General features: G+C 38.9%; 1 protein-coding gene across 2 annotated transcripts in view; it reads left to right on the top strand.

Moving 5' to 3' along the window:
* The window catches only part of CYFIP2 (cytoplasmic FMR1 interacting protein 2), a 2,832,302-nt gene that overhangs the window by 2,434,996 nt on the left and 378,732 nt on the right, over nucleotides 1-18,574 (top strand). For both annotated transcript variants that reach the window (XM_044069335.1, XM_044069334.1), the window contains one exon: nucleotides 6,841-6,935. In XM_044069335.1, coding sequence (XP_043925270.1) covers nucleotides 6,841-6,935 — 95 coding nt within the window. The remainder of the gene's footprint in view (nucleotides 1-6,840; nucleotides 6,936-18,574) is intronic.

The following is an 18,574-nucleotide window of genomic DNA, read 5'->3' as shown; positions in this document are numbered from 1 at the left end:
TTAATGGCTAAGAACTTTCTGATAAATACTGTACGGTATTAACCACAAAAGTTTTTTTTTCATTCAGTGGAATGTTACAGCACTCAATAATTACATACTCTAGACTCCATCTTCAGGATTCTGATTTCCTTTGACTTTTCATTTAATATGCGTGGCTGCTTAAGAGTTAAGAATTTTTTTTTTTGTGTACTGTATATGATATTATTCTGTATTAAGAGTAAAAACAAAGCTTTATATTTAAGATTTTTTGTACAACAGTTGTGATAAGTGTTAAGCTTTACAGTTAGCAATAGAAGCAAGTTTTATGATCATTTTAGTTTGACAACAGCCTACATAGGGCACCGTACACCTTGCTTTATAGCCATTACTTCTTACATGTTGAAAGTATAGCAGACTGTAGGTGAAAGCAAAAGAGTGTTGCATTATAATGAATTTGCAGTTTGAAATTCATCACATAGATATAGAACTTGAAGATTCACTCCTTGAAGAATTATTATTGTTTTCTTGTTCAGCATTAAAAATACATTATAAAACGTGTCTTGAAAAACATGTTCTACCTACTGGTTTCATAGTGGCATTGAAAAGCTTGTGGACAGGCAACCTAAAATAAGAGGCATAGGAATGATAGTCAGTAATAATGCTGTTGAAATACACAGACTTTATGTTGTTCCCTCAAACATTTTGAATTCTGCTTGACATGATAGTCTGGAAGCTTGTCTAAAAGACTGCACATTGTTTCTGGGAATATTTCTTGACTGTATGGTACCATAGTAAACTTCAAATTCTGTTTAGAATAACGTGTAAATAGTGCAATTAGTGATGTTCATCGTGCATACAGCTGCAGTCATTACAGATGGGTTATCCTGCCGTCAGGCGGGTCCTCGGTCAGCCGAATTCCAAAGTCTAGGTCCGGCGTCAGTTGTCGTCGCTTCTTCCCTGACGTCAGTGCGGCAGGGGTATAAAAGAGGCAGCCGACGCCATTTTCTTCAGTCTTTCTTGCCGCGCGTTGCCCGAAGCAGAAGCAGTTCGCAAGTGCCGGTCGGCCAGCTCCTGAGATTTACGAAAGTATTTTAGCCGAAGTCTTCTTTAAAGCTAAGTACCTCATTGGGGAAACTTTTCTTGCCTCAGACCGATGTCAGACAAAGTTAATAATTGCATTTCTTGTGGAAAGCAAATACCGCATAAGGATTTCCACTCCTTCTGTATACCTTGCTTAGGCCCAGACCACGACGTCTTGGCCTGCCGTTTTTGTGCTAGGTTCAACAAGCACACTATTAAGTGCCGGGCGGAGTTCGCCCTTCATTATTTTGGCAAAAAATTTAATTATATCATGTCGTTGGATACACTGACACCAGTTTTAAGCAAAAGATGCAAAGATAAGGACCGACATCCAAGGTCTGCACCGAGTACTGAGACCACGCTTAGGCCGACTACCGGTTCTCCGGTTCTCAGCGAGGCGCCTACGCAGCCCCTGAATACCGATGAAACTACTTTACCGGTGACTTCAGTACCCGAGGTCGCAGGCTCCTCGGTCTCCATTCCCACTGCAGATACCGACGCCACTCTTGGCTGGGAAACTGAAAATTTAGTCAGGCCTGCCATTTCTGAAGGCATCTTCAGGCCTTCCACCTTCTCTATTAAATCCTTCACTAAATCTAAAGCTGCCATGAAAACTAAAAAAAACAGGGTCCTCAGACCTCCTCTCAAGGCCCCATGCCTAAAAAGCAGATGCTTAAAATGGCTGAGGATTTGATAACTCTCATCAGGGGTTCTCAACCCCCCTCTGACAAAAGACCCAGATTGGAGTAAGACTACTCTTCCTCAGACCAGGCTTCTTTTACCTCAGACCATTCTGAGGACCAGGATTATGCCTATTCCCCTTTTGAAGACTCTGATGCTGAGGAGTCTATTCCCTCGGTCTCCCCCCCCTGAGGACTACTCTTTTGGGGAAACCCTGCATACATTGAGGGAACACTTCCACTGGGAAGGCCAAGATTACTCAGATTCCAAGAAAAGGCTCAGGGAATTTCTACTGCTCCCCCAACATAGGCCCCTGGCTATCCCTCCTGTTTTAGATATTTTGGATGATGTGTACGCAGAAGCCAGCATTAATCCAGATTCTTTTCCTCCAGCCCCTGTTAAACCAGACAGGTATTACCGGGTTCCTGATTCTCACCAGTTCCTTTATAAAAGCCATACTGCTGACCCAGAAACTATTTCACAGGGTCCCAAGGGAATAAAGGCCTCTACTGCTAAAAACCCTTTACCTTCAGAGAGAGATTCCAGAGCATTAGAAAGGTGGGGGGAAAAGGTGTATACATCTGCCACTTTAACCATGAGGGCATTAAACTGTCAATTCCATATGTTAAAGTACCAACAGTTTTTGTTATCTGAGTTGAAAAGCAAAATGACACAAACAGAACAACCAGATTTGAAAGAGTTGCAGGATTTGTTGCATGGAACAGAGAAAGTGGGTAAACATACCTTGCAGTGTGGTTTTGATGCTTTAGAGGCCTCATGTAGAGCTGCTGTCACGGGGTCTGTTATACGTAGACATGCTTGGCTCAAAGAGCAAACCTTACCAGATCATGTCAAAGCAAAGTTATTAGATGCACCACTTCAAAAAGATGTATTGCTTGGTATTAAAGCTGAGGAGGTACTAAAGAAAATGGAGGAAAAAGCGAAATCTATGCAAACAGTGAAAGATTTCTTGCAGGTACAACCTCCACGCTTCAGCAGAAACTGGCCTTCAAAAAATTGGTCCTTTCCAGCCACGGACAGACCTCAAAGGGGCAGATACAGACACCCAAGGGGTAGAGGACAACCTCAAGGATCTTACAGAGCGAGACAGTGGCAAGCACCAACCCCAAGAGATGGAGAAGATAGATCACAGTCATTTAGAAAACAGACACAATGACTTCCCCCTATGCCTGCCAAACAAAGCTTTAATGGCAGCACCTTTGGGCGGAAAACTGGCATTATTTTCAAAAAACTGGCATATTGTTACAAAAGACAAATGGATTCTGGACATTATAGACAGAGGCTACAGGTTCCACTTTCACACCCTTCCAAAAATGAGAGGCATGCCAAACCTGCCACAAAATCAAAGGGCAGAGGCACAAAGACAAATTTCTGCTCTCATGGATATGAAAGCGATTCAAGAGGTACCTGCAAAAGAACAAGGTCAAGGTTTTTATTCCAGACTATTCCTGGTACCAAGGAAAGACAAAGATTGGAAACCTATCTTAGACCTATCCATCCTAAACACATATCTACAGGTGCCAAAATTCAAGATGCTCACATTACAGCAGCTTCTTCCCATGCTGGGCAAGGAGTCTTGGCTGGTAACATTGGACCTCAAGGAGGCACACCTGCATGTCCCTATCAGACAAGATTGCAGAAAATACCTCAGATTTCTTGCAGGTTCAACCCATTACCAATTCTCTGCATTGCCCTTTGGCTTATCTACTGCGCCCAGAGTGTTTACGAAATGCCTGGCATCAGTAATTGCCTTCTGCAGACAACAAGGAATACAAATCTACCCATATCTGGACGACTGCCTGATCCAAGCGGACAGCAAGGACATTCTATTGCAGCATCTGGCGTTTGTAATAAAACTGTTAAACTACCTGGGATACACAGTGAACAAAAATAAATCAAAACTAATACCTTCTCAACAGATAATTTTCCTGGGTGCCAGCTTAAATACAACCACCCAGATGGCCTACCTCACGCCAGACAAACAAGGGCAACTGTCTCAATACTTCAACAAAATGGCAACTTTCACCAGACTAACTGCAAGGAAAGTCCTGCAGGCTCTGGGATTCATGGCATCTTGCATCCTACTAATACCATGTGCAAAGCTGCATATGAGGAAACTACAATGGTACCTAAAAAACTTATGGTCTCAACACAGCCACAGCTTGGAAACAATTATACCACTCATTCCATGCCTTCAAAAGGAATTTTTGTGGTGGGCTCAAGCATGCCAAAGAAACACAGGTCTTCCTTTCTGTGTACCTCCAGCAACTCAAATCATCACAATGGATGCCTCAGACTACGCCTGGGGAGCACACATGGCAGATCAGTGCATTCAGGGAAAATGGTCCCAAAAAGAGAAGCACCTACACATCAACCAAAAGGAGATGCTAGCCGTGCAAAATGCTCTTATGACCTTCAAAGACCTACTGCATCCAGGCCAGCTATTGATAAGGACAGACAACACCACAGTCATGTGGTACATAAACAAACAGGGGGGAACTCATTCATACCCCCTGTGCAGGCAAGCCATGACCCTATGGAACACAGCACTGGAATTGCAAATTCAACTACAGGCACAATTCCTGCCAGGGAAGGAAAACACACTGGCAGACAACTTAAGCAGAAATATGACAGACCCACACAAATGGAAGTTGCAGCCTCACGTTTTCTCAAAAATAACTCAGGCATGGGGACAGCCAGACATAGATCTATTTGCTATCCACAGAAATTACCAGTTGAAAAAATTTTGTTCAAGGACCTATCATCCACAGGCCTGGAAAGTAGACGCACTCTCTTTCAATTGGACAACATTGACAGTCTATGCCTTCCTGCCTCTTCCTCTACTGATCAAAGTTCTATTAAAAGCCAGAGCAGAGAGGCTACAAATGATTCTCATTGCTCCAGACTGGCCACGACAACACTGGTATCCGCTCCTACAGAGCCTGACACACTCCCCACCATGGATCCTACCTCTAGTCCCTCTTCTGTTGTCCCAGCACAACTACGAAACCCTTCACAGCCAGCTCAAAACCCTAAATCTAGCTGCATGGAGAATACCTTAATTTCCCAACAGACTCTCCTCTCCAAGGAGGTGCAGGATGTCATCTTGGAGGCCAGAAGACCTTCTACTAGAAAAGCCTACTCCGCCAAATGGAAACGATTTTGTTCCTGGAATCAAGAAAAGGGCCAGAATCCTTGGGTAATAAATATACCTCAAATTTTACAGTACCTAGCTGAGATGTTAAACAGTGGCCTTTCCTTCTCCTCCATCAAGATCCACACTTCAGCCATTTCTGCACAATACAACACAGACCCTCCTTTATTCTCACATCCTCTATTAAGGCAGTTCCTCAGAGGGGCAAAAAATATAAAACCCCCGAGGAAACCACTAGTCCCAGCTTGGGACCTCAACTTCGTATTGGAAAAGCTGACCCTGCCTCCCTTTGAGCCGGCTTCTTCAACAGTGCTACAATACTTGTCATGGAAAACAGCCTTCCTTCTGGCTATCACCTCAGCATGCAGGGTTTCGGAACTACAGGCCCTCATGGCTGTGCAACCATTCATCATTTTCCATCAAGACAGAGTTTCCTTACGAACCAACCCTACCTTCATGCCAAAGGTAGTATCCAGTGTAGCTTTGAATCAGACTATCCACTTACCTACCTTTTATCCAAATCCACAGAACAAGGGGGAGAGACTGCTACATTCCTTGGACATTCACAGACAACTTTGTTTTTACTTGGACAGAACAAAGCCATTCAGGAAATCTGAGCAGCTCTTTGTGTCCTATGCTACAGGTGCTCAAGGAAAGGCTATTTCCAAACAGACAATTTCAAAATGGATAGCCCACTGCATATGCTTTTGTTATTCATTTCATGGAAAATCTGTGCCTGCATACATCAGATCCCAGTCCACCAGGGCCACAGCTACCTCTGCAGCTTTCCTCAGGGGGGTCCCTACCAAGGACATTTTGGAAGCAGCTACTTAGTGCACACTTTCTCCAAGCACTACCACCTTCCACTATACTCAAAATCTAGAGCGGGCTTTGCCACAGCAGTCCTGCAGGGCATCCTCGCCCCCCCTAGTTCCCCTTAGTGCCTACCACCCTTACTTAGTTTTGGGATTCTACCCATCTGTAATGATTGCAGCTGTATGCACGATGAACATAGTACAGTTTTGTACCTACCATAAATGTAGATGGTCGAGTGCTCATACAGCTACAGTCCAGGTTACCCCCCCCCCCTCCGTCCCCTCTTAGGGCAGGACTTATGACAAACACCTTTATCATACAACCTATTTGGGGTATTCTCTTATGGTGTATTTGCTTGCAACTACTGTTTTTTGATTTATCTACATTGCATGTTTGCATAATATTATGTTTTGCCTTCCTTCTGGGGGCACCTGACATCTGGGGCAAGAAAAACTGAAGAAAATGGCGTCGGCTGCCTCTTTTATACCCCTGCCGCACTGACGTCAGGGAAGAAGTGATGACAACCTACGCCAGACTTAGACTTTGGAATTCGGCCGACCGAGGACCCGCCTGACGGCAGGATAACTCATCTGTAATGACTGCAGCTGTATGAGCACTCGAACATCTACATTTATGGTAGGTACAAAACTGTACTTTACAGATAAACAAGAGCTAGTCTGTCAGCCTATGGACTCATTCTGTACTGGTAGGTACTTACTGCTAATGTTTTGTTTCTCTTAGCAGTTGACAAATGAAACAATCTAAGTTTCCTGTTTTTGTAGTACTGAGCTGAAGCAGTTTGAGTTGTTTTTTTCTTTTTGGCAAGGTCTGACCTTGTTCTTGAATCTGAATAAAGAAGTGTGTTTTATGGTTTAAACTGCCTGGACCAGGCCTTTATCTATAGCTCAAAAAGGTTTCTAGCATCATATTTCTCGGAATGCATTTATTATGGATTAAAACAATATAAATTACAAGATGAGTGACTATGATCTAAATCAAAAGAATATTGTATGCAAATCATTGTGCATGCAGTTTGAAATTCATCATACAGGTATTAGAATCTTAAGATTTACTCAATGATAAGTTATTATTGTTTTCTTGATCAACAGAAGGAGAACGTTTAGAAGTACGAATGAAGAGACTTGAAGCAAAGTATGCTCCCTTACATTTAGTTCCACTAATTGAACGTCTAGGAACACCTCAGGTATGGTGATGTTCTTGTATGATTTTCTTCATTCATTCATTCTTCAGTTATCCATATATTCCAGTGCAGGATTGTGGGGAGTGGGAGTCTGCACAATCAATAAGTGAGCACAAGGCACAGAAGTTCATACTGAACTGAGTGCCAACCCATTGCAGGATACAGGCATGTACTAACTCTCACACTGCTTGCACATCTGTGGGCAATTTGAGGAACAACACTTTACCTGTGACATGTCTTGTGGGAGAAAACCAGAGTACTCAGCAAAAACTGAGCAGAGCTTGGGGGGGGGGGGGGGGGGGCTCAGGGACAGCAGATAAAGATAAAACACCTCAGCTAAAAACAGAACAGGAAACCACATGCTATGTGGCAGCACCAATTTGTTACTACATTATGTTACTTTTAGCTTGGGTTCACCACTGTGATTTGTTGTTCTTAAACTATTAGTATTTATGTGTAAACTGCAAAACTTTTAAACAATGGACACACTGAACTGTGGTAAAATTAGAATGATCGTTTTTAATCTTACCTTGAGTTTAGGTTTGGGTGGAAATTTGCCATGTATATTACTGTTTTAGGAGGATTCACCAGCTTGCTGTGTAACCCTGGCACTGGCTATTGCTTTAAACTTTCTTTCTTGCATGTTCATTGATAGAGGTATTTACTGTTTCCCATACTCTTCACCAACCCAAGAACTGTTAAACAACCCTATTAAGGCATTTCCAGTTTACCTTTCAAAACAAGGGACTTGAGTCTTATAATCAAAAGGGGAAATGTCCTGGTTGGCTTGTGATCCTAGGTACGAGGTAATATGGATTCCTTGCTGTATAAGCATGTTGAAGGGAGGCCATGTATCAGTCTTCTTGGATTATGCCTAATCACCATTTGTATTAGTTATTTCTGCTTGAAAAAATAGTATGTGTGTTGACATCAGTGATGTAATGTGTCGAGTCAGTTGTGCCAAGCCCCAGCTTCTGAAGATATGTTATTTAACTGATTCCTCCTCAGTTTATTCCAGAGGGCTGAGAATGATCAATAACTCTTACACTTCCCTTGAGTAAAGACAGTAGCCCAGTTAAGTGTTGAGTCTTTTCTATCCAAACCAGACTTTTTCTGGATTTGTTTCTGGATTCAGAACTCCAAAGTTTGAGGGGTTCATGTTTTTGTTCAAGTTAGCTATATCTGTTTGCAGACATAGCTTAACAGTTTCACAAGAAAATTAAAATGTATAATGTGTCCTTCTCAAGTGCTCTCACAGACGGTGAAATTTTGTTGTAAATAATCAGAATAGAAGCATTTTAAGAATATAGGCTTAAAATCACAAGTGAGTTACAATATTGCAATTTGGACTATTGAAATGAAGAGTATTTAAGTATAGTTATCAGGCAATTCCTATTGATGAAATAAATACCATATAATGGGGAGGAAGCAAAATCACAATTTAAATTTACCATTATAAAATAGAAGCTTTTACTGAATGCCAAAGAGCAAAATGTTTGACATTTTATTGTTAGTTAATAGCAAGTTTGTAGTTATCCAGTGACATAGCTGTGTGTTTTGTTGCAGGGTGCTGATTTTGTACGTGATTCTAGTATTAAGATATCATCATCATATAGTATTGACTTAAGTTGTGGAAGGTTAGCAACTACATCATTAATGAAGAGAAAAAAAATAGCATCCCTGCATTGGATCTTTATGCAACTCCTAAATTGACAGAACTTTGTGTAGATAAACTATTTCCTTCATATACCTGAAAGGTTTGGTTTGGAGCTTTTGGACCAAGTTAAACTATTCAAACCAATTTAAACTTACTAATATTTTTAGAGAAGTAAGTTATAATTACTATTTTGAAAGCTGTTATATCAGTAAACAGTTCTATGTTATTTTTAAATATTTCATCTTATTAAAAATGGTGTTTTATCATGGAGTACAAGGCTGTCATGGTACTATAAGACTTTTTAAACCCATGTTGTTTGTCACAGAGAAGTCCATGATTATATGTTCCAAGATTTATATTAGTTCTTCAAAGAATTTTGTTATGACACAGTTTGGCTCTATGCTTGTAATCACTGCATTCTTTAGAGTTGGATTTATATGGGGAGAGATTTGATATATGCAGATTTAAATGCATTGGGAAAAGTAGAGCTTCTCAGTGAGAGGCTGAGAATGTGTTTGAGTGACTTAGCTATGTGGGCTGCTGACAATCTTGGCTGCTGACAGTCTTAGGAATGAGAGGTGAAGTTTGAATAGCTAAGTTACAAAGGGCTTTTTTTGATTTATTTGAGTAAGGTATCTGAAATGGAAAGTTGGGCTGTAAGCTGTTAAAATATACAGTTTGAAAGATTGGATATGGGAGTCCTACACAGCATTGACAGATGCTATGGAAATTGAGTTTTGGTTGAATTCTCTGGCTAAGCTTTGAATAGTATCTGTTAGAAAGTTTCAATATACATTAGAGAATTTTTGGAAGTCTGTCAAAGTAAACTCAGATTGCTTGTGTTGGTAATACTGTCTGTTAATGATTTTAGTTGTTTACAAAAATGTTTTGGGTTGGATGTTAGTAAGGATTGTTTGCTCTTAATGTTGCACTTGTTGTGTTAGTGGCAATTCTTGCCCTTTTCTAGAGTATTGCATTTTTTTGTTCTGTTAGTGGGCTATTGTTTTCACACTTTCCAGGCTGATTTCTTGTACTGGAGTAGTTACAGTGGATATAAAAAGTCTAAACACCCCTGTGAAAATGCCAGCTTTTTGTGATATAAAAAAAATTAGACCACACTAAATCATTTCAGAACTTTTCCCACCTTTAATGTGACCTATAATCAGGGTTGCCAGACGTCCCTATTTGGGCGGGACTGCCCCGAGATCAGCAGCCTGATCCCGAGTCCCTCACTGCTGGTTTAAATTCCGGGCAGCCTCCGCTTTTTTTTTTGATTGGCACATATACCGGTATACGGGCCAATCAAAAATTGTTAAATACGGAGCTACTTCTGTTTAATGCGGAACATCACAGAACTGCGATGTTCCACATTAAATAGAAGTAGCTCCGTGTTTAGCGATTTTTGATTGGCCTATATACCGGTATATGGGCCAATCAAAAAATCGCAAAACAGAGCTGCTTCTGTGTAATGTGGAACTGCGATGTTTCTCATTAAACAGAAGTAGCTCTGTGTTACTGTGATATTCCGCATTAAAGACGTGAAAGACCATTTTTTTTTTTTTTTTTTAGACTTTGTCCCTACCTGGCCAGTCACAAATCTGGCAACCCTGCCTATAACCTGTACAATTCAATTGAAAAACAAATCTGTTAGGGGAAAAATAAAAAAAGTACAATAAGCTGGTTGTGTAAGTGTGCACACCCTTAAACTAATACTTTGTTGAAGCACCTTTTGATTTAATTACAGCATTCAGTCTTCTTGGGTAGGAGTCATCAGCATGGCACATCTTGACTTGGCAATATTTGCCTACTCTTCCTTGCAGAAGCCCTCTAAATCTGTCAGATTGCAAGGGCATCTCTTGTGCACAGCCCTCTTCAGGTCACCCCACAGATTTTCTATTGGATTTAGGTCTGGGCTCTAGCTGGGCCATTCCAAAACTTAAATTGTATTCTGTTGAAGCCATTCTTTTGTTGATTTGGATGTATGCTTGGGGTCATTTTCATGTTGAAAGGTGAAATTCCTCTTCATCTTCAGTTTTCTAGCAAATGCCTGAAGGTTTTGGGCCAGAAGTGACTAGTATTTGGAACAGTTCATAATTCCCTCCACCGTGACTAAAGCCCCAGTTCCAGCTGAAGAAAAGCAACCCTGAAGCATGATACTGCCACCACCATGCTTCACTGTGGGAATGGTGTTCTTTTGATGATGCCGAATGTTGTTTTTGCGCCAAACATACATTTTGGAATTGTGGCCAAAAAGTTCATCTTTGGTCTCCTCAGACCATAACACATTTTCCCACGTGCTTTTGGGAGACTTGAGGTATTGTTTTGCAAATTTTAGCTGACCCTGAATGTTTTTCTGTGTAAGAAAAGGCTTTCATCTTGCAACCCTACCCCATAGCTCAGACATATGGAGAATATGGGAGATTGTTGTCACATGTCGTACACAACCAGTACTTGCCAGAAATTCCTGCAGTTCCTTCACTGTTGCTGTAGGTCTCTTGGCAGCCTCCCTGATCAGTTTTCATCTTGTCTTTTCATCAGTTTTGGAGGGAAGTCCAGTTCTTTGCAACGTCACTGTTGTCCCATATTTTCTCCACTTTTTGATAACTGTCTTCACTGTGTTCCATAGTATATCCAATGCTGTGGAAATTATTTTGTACACACTTCTCCTGACTGATACATTTCAACAATGAGATCCCTTTGATGCTTTGTAAGCTTTCTGCGAACCATGGCTTTTGCTGTAGCAGGCAAGTGAGTAAATGTCAGGAAAATCCTACTAGGACAGCTTAACTTTATTTGGGATTAACCAGAGTCTCTTTTAATTGATGGTAGGTGTGTACTCAAGAAGACTGAATGCTGTAATTAAATCAAAAGTTGCTTTAACAAAGTGTTAGTTTAAGGGTGTGCACACTTATGCAACCAGCTTATTGTAGGTTTTTTATTTTTTTATATCTTTTCCCAAAACAGATTTGTTTGCCTTTCAACTGAATTGTATAGGTTATAGGTCACAGTAAAGGTAGGAAAAGTTTTGAAATGATTTATTGTGATCTCATTTTTTATATCACAAAAACCTGGCATTTTAACATGGGTGCATACACTTTTTATTTCCACTGTATTTAATCTCAACTATCTGCCAAGGACATTTTTGACTTCTTAACCTCCTTTTGTAATTAGGAACACTGAGTCTTGTACAGGACTTAACACTTCAGTGAATTGTGCCGGTGGGGGGGGGGGGGGGGGGGGCACCTAAGCAGCTAAACATTTCCCTGTGGTACATTTGGTTGAGGACACATGGCTGAAGTGACATTCAGCTTCAGAGAAATATAGCTGTTTGCAGATTCCCTGTGAGCAAAGAGAAAAATGTGGTGCCATGCCCACAACTTCAGTAACCAAATGCACAGGAGGAAAATAATGTCCATGGCCCCCAAGGCAACATGAGAATACAGGCAGTATGCAGACATCAGCAGCAGGCTTGCCAGAGGGCATGTCAGTGGCAGTAAAAATGCAGTGCACAATGGGCAGTGCCTTTATAATTGGTGTGTGTGGACCACTACCCCCCTCACAGTGTCCAGGGAGTATTACCTAAAATGCATACTGGAGCATAAATATGTCTACAGTAGAGTGCAGGATTTCCTCCATGCTGTAGCACACTTCTAGATGTTGTAGTTACAGAAACATGAACCGTACTCTGAACACAACACTCATTACGGCTTCTGCCCCCATGTACTTGGTTATTAAAGCTGTAGACATGGCAGTATGTCCTTCTCTTCGCCCACAGATAATTTGCAAACAGACGTATTTCTGTGCAGCTGAATGTCATTTCAGCCATGCGTCCCCAATCAAATGTACCACAGGGAAATGTCTCACTGCCCAGGCACCTGAACCCATGTTAGGACATTGTTAAACTCTGTGCAGTTGTAGATATTGGACCAATCAATGGAGGGTAGTTGAGCATTTAAAAAGTGATGTTTGTTGAGTTAGATCTATGGTTTATTATACCTAGTGGTTTCATTATGGATTTAAAGGACCAGGTGTAAAGGATTGGCAGTGGTCATGTAGAGTATTTGCAACTATAATAACTTCCTTGCATTTTACATTGACATTGGTAATTACAAGGTCGAGTATGGAATAAGTTGTTTGACATGAAAAGTTGAGATATATAAGTTATTAAGGTCTATAGTTTGAAAGATTGGAGATGGGAGTCCTGTTAACTGGTTTGATCTTGTGGTTTGATTGACTAGTTGCTCTAAATTATGGTACATTCGCATTTTGCTAAGTGGGCAACTTGGTAATGTTGTGGAATGGATGTTAAAATTTCCTAGCAGTATTGTATTGTGAGGTATACCTTTATTGAAAATGTCTTGTAATAGATTTTGTAAAATGGTTACTGAAGGTGGTGGTAGGATAATATAAGCTATGCTGAGGTAGATATTGGTATGTCCTCCAACTTCAGTTTGCATTGATATCAAGTTACATTTTTAATTGTCTGTTTCTGAGAAGTTTACATTTTTAACTGTAGCTGTTTTTTGTTTATTAACAGAGCAACTTTTGTACCTTGTTTTGCCTGTTTTGTTATCTAGGTATATTGAATACTATGAATTGATCTGTTGAGATGGGCAGCAGTTATATTTTAACAATGTTTCTGTAAAACTCATTATGTATGGACTTTCAGAGTTTAGCCATGAATCAAGCCCTGAGCATTTGTTGTTAATGCTACCAATGTTGAGACAGGCTATTTTCCGTTATTTACTATTGTCAGTGTTTGGGTTTAAGGTGTGGTCTGGAGTGCTGTGCTGTTTATTTGTATTATATTAGTATGTTATGTTGGTTTGTAGTATTTTGGAAAACTGTGATTTGGGGAGTAAGAGTATTTAAAGATGGTTTAGTTGTACATCTTTGGCACTTACTAGTTTGATAAGGTAGTACAATTTTATGAGCTTTCTTTTTACTGTGATTGTTGCAGTGAAATAATTTTGCATGAGGTAGTTTTGTATGATATTGTGTTCCACTTTAGTATAAGTTATGGACAGTGAATATGTATGGTAAAGTGATGCAGTGTTTATGTAGTATTTCAAAGGGGATTTAACTGATTGGTATGATCCTTTGAACCTTGGGCGTGGGATGTTATCTGTATACATGAAGAGTATTAACATAGTGAGGAACTGACCTAAGGCTGAGTAAGTTCTGTGGTAAAAATTTGAAGTTGTTGAGAGTTAGTTGTTGCTTAGTACAGGAAGTGGTAATAGAGACTGCAATAAGAGGTTGTTGTTGAGATTTACGTATATACTTAGATAGTGATTAGTATATGGAGTATGGTAGTAGAGATTGAAGGGAGGGGTGTTCTAGAGTTGTATTGGGGAAGTGATCTGACAGGAAGTGATCTTGTAGTACAGGAAGTGGGAGTGGCTAATTAGGTATCAAAGTAATGATTTGGGGTGAGTGGGTATGGGTGTAGGGTTAGATGCAAAGTGAAGTCACTCGTAGTGAGGCTGAATGGACACGGTTACACTCCCCAGTGAGACTTTTGTTCAGAAAACAATCTGTTGCTTGCTGTAAACAATATCCTTAGTGAGCAAATAATTGTATGAATGGTTTGGAGTATGTTTAATGCTTCACTCACTGACTGAAGAAAGATCATTAAAAATTCCCTTGCAGAGATCAGCTGAACAAGATGAGGTATAATTCGTAATCAAATGAATGCCCTACACTGCCTTTGCCAAATGAGCAATATGCATTGCTGCCTTACATAAAGTTATTATTTGTAAAAGAATGCTAGGCACAAGAACTGCTTTCCTTTGCAGTGGGTGGCAGGGCAGAGACCTCCTGTTCAAGAATGCACCCTCCTTTAAAGTCATGGGTGCAGAACAAAACTGCTTTCTGAACATTTTAATTTAAGGAGAATGTGCACTGTCATGTTGAAAGCAAGGAGAAAAGGTTTTAAATGTATTTTAAAGATAAATACAAGCCGAATAAATGTGAAGTTCCAGTGCTGAATTATGGTGACAAGATTTTAGTGGCTTTTGTATGCTCTTCTCTCTATGCTCAGGAGAATTTCTTATTTGGACTGTTCAGTAAAAACAAAATGAATACTCCAGCAAAGCTAGAACCTCCACTGAGTGACCTCCCAAACCTCTTGTATCAGAGACACATGGGATATATGCAAATGACCCTTATGAACATCAGGTGTTTCAGCTAATTGGTGATTCTGAATGCCCATGACTTGTTTTGTCATTTTAATGGACAATTTCAGGCCAATAAAGCCAAACCCCACTAGCTGTGGATATGTATATTTCGGCCTTGTTATGACCTCGTCAGCACAGCACAAGCAGAGTGTTTGACTAAGCATGAGAAACACAGGGCTGCTATACCCAACTGATGCCCATTATCATTAGGGTCAATGCAAAAATATCCCAAACAACAAACTAAAACAGTAAGTGAGATGGTCACTGAAAAACCAATCAGTAAAAACAAAATGAAAACTCCAGCAAAGCTAGAACCTCCACTGAGTGACCTCCCAAACCTCTTGTATCAAAGACACATGGGATGTGTCACTGATACAAGAGGTTTGGGAGGTCACTCAGTGGAGGTTCTAGCTTTGCTGTAAACCTCTTCTATCAGAGACACATAGGATATGTCATGTGTCTCTGATACAAGAGGTTTGGGAGGTCACTCAGTGGAGGTTCTAGCTTTGCTGGAGTTTTCATTTTGTTTTTACTGATTGGTTTTTCAGTGACCTTCTCACTTATTTGGACTATTGGAAAAATGATACTAAACAGGGCTATTTTTAAAGTTCAGGTCTTACCGCTTCCTTTTTGCTCTTTAGCCTATAGGCATTTAGCGGTGTAGCTCTAAGTAATCCCAACACTGATCATTAAAGGGCAGTCCCAGAGATTTTTTATTTTGATTCTGGTCTTTGTTTACATTTTCAGTCTGGCTTTCTGAGCATATCCCAGCTTTGGCTGCAGGGGTTGGGGGGGAAGGGTCCCTAAAGGAAGATTCAATGGTCTTAGTGAAATTCCATCCCAAATTGCAGTTGTACTCACAACAGCTCTCACTGAGTCATTCATTAGTTTCACCTGTGCTTTTTACCCTCAAAGAAAAGTAGCATTTCAGGAATTTTATGACGTCAGCTTGCTGCTACCTTGCAGGAAAGCATATGAACAATGCAAAAATAAAACATTAGTAAACAGTTTTCTGTTTATTTCATTTTGTTTCATATTTTATTTTGTGCAGATTTCTGAATGCTAGCTAAGTGCTGTGGTGTTATGCATAACTGCCACTTTGTAGAAAGCATCAGAATGATGCAAGTTTCGAACAGTAATGTCTTCTTTTTTCATGTTTTGTTTTTTGTTCTCTGGATACTAGCCAAGTGTATTGTTTTTCTGAACTGCTGAAGAAAAAAAAACGTGTGTGAAGCAAGCAATAGATTCATTTTAACAATGAAATTCCAAACTTACTAACACAATGGGGCTTTACATTATGGCAAGCTGTGATAGTTATACATGCTAATTCTGAGATTGCTTTACTAGAGAATAAGGAGAAAACATCAATAGATTGCTAAGATTTAGTATGATTTCCCTAAACTGTACTCTTTTGACTACACTGCTCACAGTTACGCTCTGCAGAATTAATAAAGGAAATAAAGAGCTGCACAATTAAGATAAGCTTTTTTTAAAACAATTTTATTTATTTTGATTGTAACAGATTATAATCAATCACATAAAATCATGAAAGATAAAGAAAAAGTGTATCTAAGAGTTTATAACATATATGTCTCATATGTATATATAAATTAAATGCACTCATTATAAAAGTTAATACTTCTTCAGCAAGTTTGCAGATTGACCCACAAATGATGATCATATGTATTTCTAGTTGTTCTAGAAATTCTGTTTTTTATTTGTAAATTACATACATCATTTAATAGATTTTTGAACTCAGAAAATGTAGGAGGAGATCCAGATATCCAATTCTTTGTTATGGTTTTTGTAGCCACTGCTAGTATTGCCCAAAGTAAGGAGTACTTTATTTTTCTAACACATTGCGGAACAGGTGCATTAAATATAACCAAAGACTTGCTTAATATAAAGTTGTCTGTGAAAAGTGCCTGTAGTAAATCATTTACATTTCCCCAAAAGATGTTTAAAGTAGGACAGTCGTATAACACATGAGCCCAGTTTATGTCTACATTTGATTTACATTTATTACATATATTTTGTTTTTTGTTAATTTTGTCCATTGATTGAGGAGTGTAAAATGATCTGTTCATGAATCTCCAGGTGTATAATTTCCATCTCAAAGAAAAGGTTGTTTTTCCTGTTGATTTTAATATATTTACTTTGTCTTGATCAGTCGGAGAATAATAGTTCCAGTAGTTTTGTGGGCAACTAAATGTTTCTTCTCTTATGATTCTATAAATGAAAGAAAGTTTGCCTGAGTAAGTATGGAATAGGGTTGATTGAAGAAATTGTAATAAAATCCTGGAATCATGTTTAGTGGTTGATGAGATCAGTTGTAATTTATGAGTGTTTGTATGTCTAGCCACATGGATTTATCCAGTTGATATTCCTGCATTATGTGATCAACAGATTTAGCCTTATGTTCAGAAGTCAATTGGGACCAGAACTTGAGCTCATTATGTTTAAATATGGTGATTTTGTTGGAATCTAAGGTTAAAAAAAAATCTTGTGTGAATGCTATGGGGAATAATAAAAAAAACATTCTTTGTATTTAAGATGTTTATATATAAAATTCCTAAAGTTAGCTATAATATAATGAATGTAGCTAGCAGTATGACTGGGAGTTATATAAGTGGCAAAATAATATTTTAAAATCCATAATGTAGGATTACTTATTATTTTCTAACTTGTCTGTTGAGGGCCTCGTTATTAACGGCATAGCTGATAATTCCCAAAATAACTTCCATTTGGCTGAATTTGAAGTGTCTAAAAGTTGCGTAATTGTTCTGATTATGGAGGAAATTGAGTAAAGATTTAAATCTGGGAATGCTATCCCACCATTATTCCAGCTATTAAGATGTTGATTAAATGCAATTCTTGTTTTTTGAGGGGACCAAAAAAATTTTAATATTAGAGTAACGTAATAAACTTTTTTGAAGGAAGAAGTTGAATAGATTATATAATGTATAAACTTTTAGGTAGAATTAGCATTTTTATAAGGGTTAATCTTTCCTCTGTAGTGAATAATATCATATTCCGTTTAGAAAATAAATTTTGGATATTTTCAAAACACTTGTTATAGTTTAGTTGTATTATTGATTTTATACCTTTAGCAATAATGATTCCAAGATATGTAATTTGGTCAATATTTGGAGTTTGTTGAACATAGTATTTAGATTTGTTGCTTCTACTTGAGTATATGGGTAACATTTTGGTTTTATTATCATTGAAACATAACCCAGAAATATTTTGAAAAGTTTTGATTGAATCAAATAAAGATAATATAGAAGAGTCATTTCCTTTTGTGGTGATAAGTACATCATCAGCAAATAATTGGATTTTAGCTGTTATATCTTTATCTGTTTCCAAACCTTCTATATTGCTGTTGTTTCTTATATCATTTGCCCATGGTTCCATTATCAGCGGAACAATAATGGGGAAAGGGGGCAACCTTGTTTGGTACCTTTTATGATATGAATTTTATTGGAGATGTATGAGCCAATTTTAATATATGCAAAAGTTCCTTCATGTAGATGTTTTAAGAGATTAGTAAAGTTGTATGAGAAGTTTAAACACTCCAGAAGTATGAACAGGTAATCCCAGTTAATTGAATCAAAAGCTGCATTTATGTCAAGACTAATTAATGTTAAGTTCCTTTTTTTCTTTTGAGAGAAGTCAATAAGGGCTAGTGTTCGCTTTATGTTATCAAAGGTGGTTCCATTAGTTGCAAAGCCTGTTTGATCATCATCTATTAACTGAGGTAGGAACATCTTTAGTCTTTCATTGAATATATTCATAAACATCGTATA

This window comes from Protopterus annectens, chromosome 4.part0 (genome assembly GCF_019279795.1).
Source record: "Protopterus annectens isolate FY-2018-M chromosome 4.part0, PAN1.0, whole genome shotgun sequence".
Taxonomy (NCBI): domain Eukaryota; kingdom Metazoa; phylum Chordata; order Ceratodontiformes; family Protopteridae; genus Protopterus; species Protopterus annectens.
Note: the sequence above shows the minus strand (reverse complement) of the source record. Positions and strands in the feature narration are given on the sequence as shown.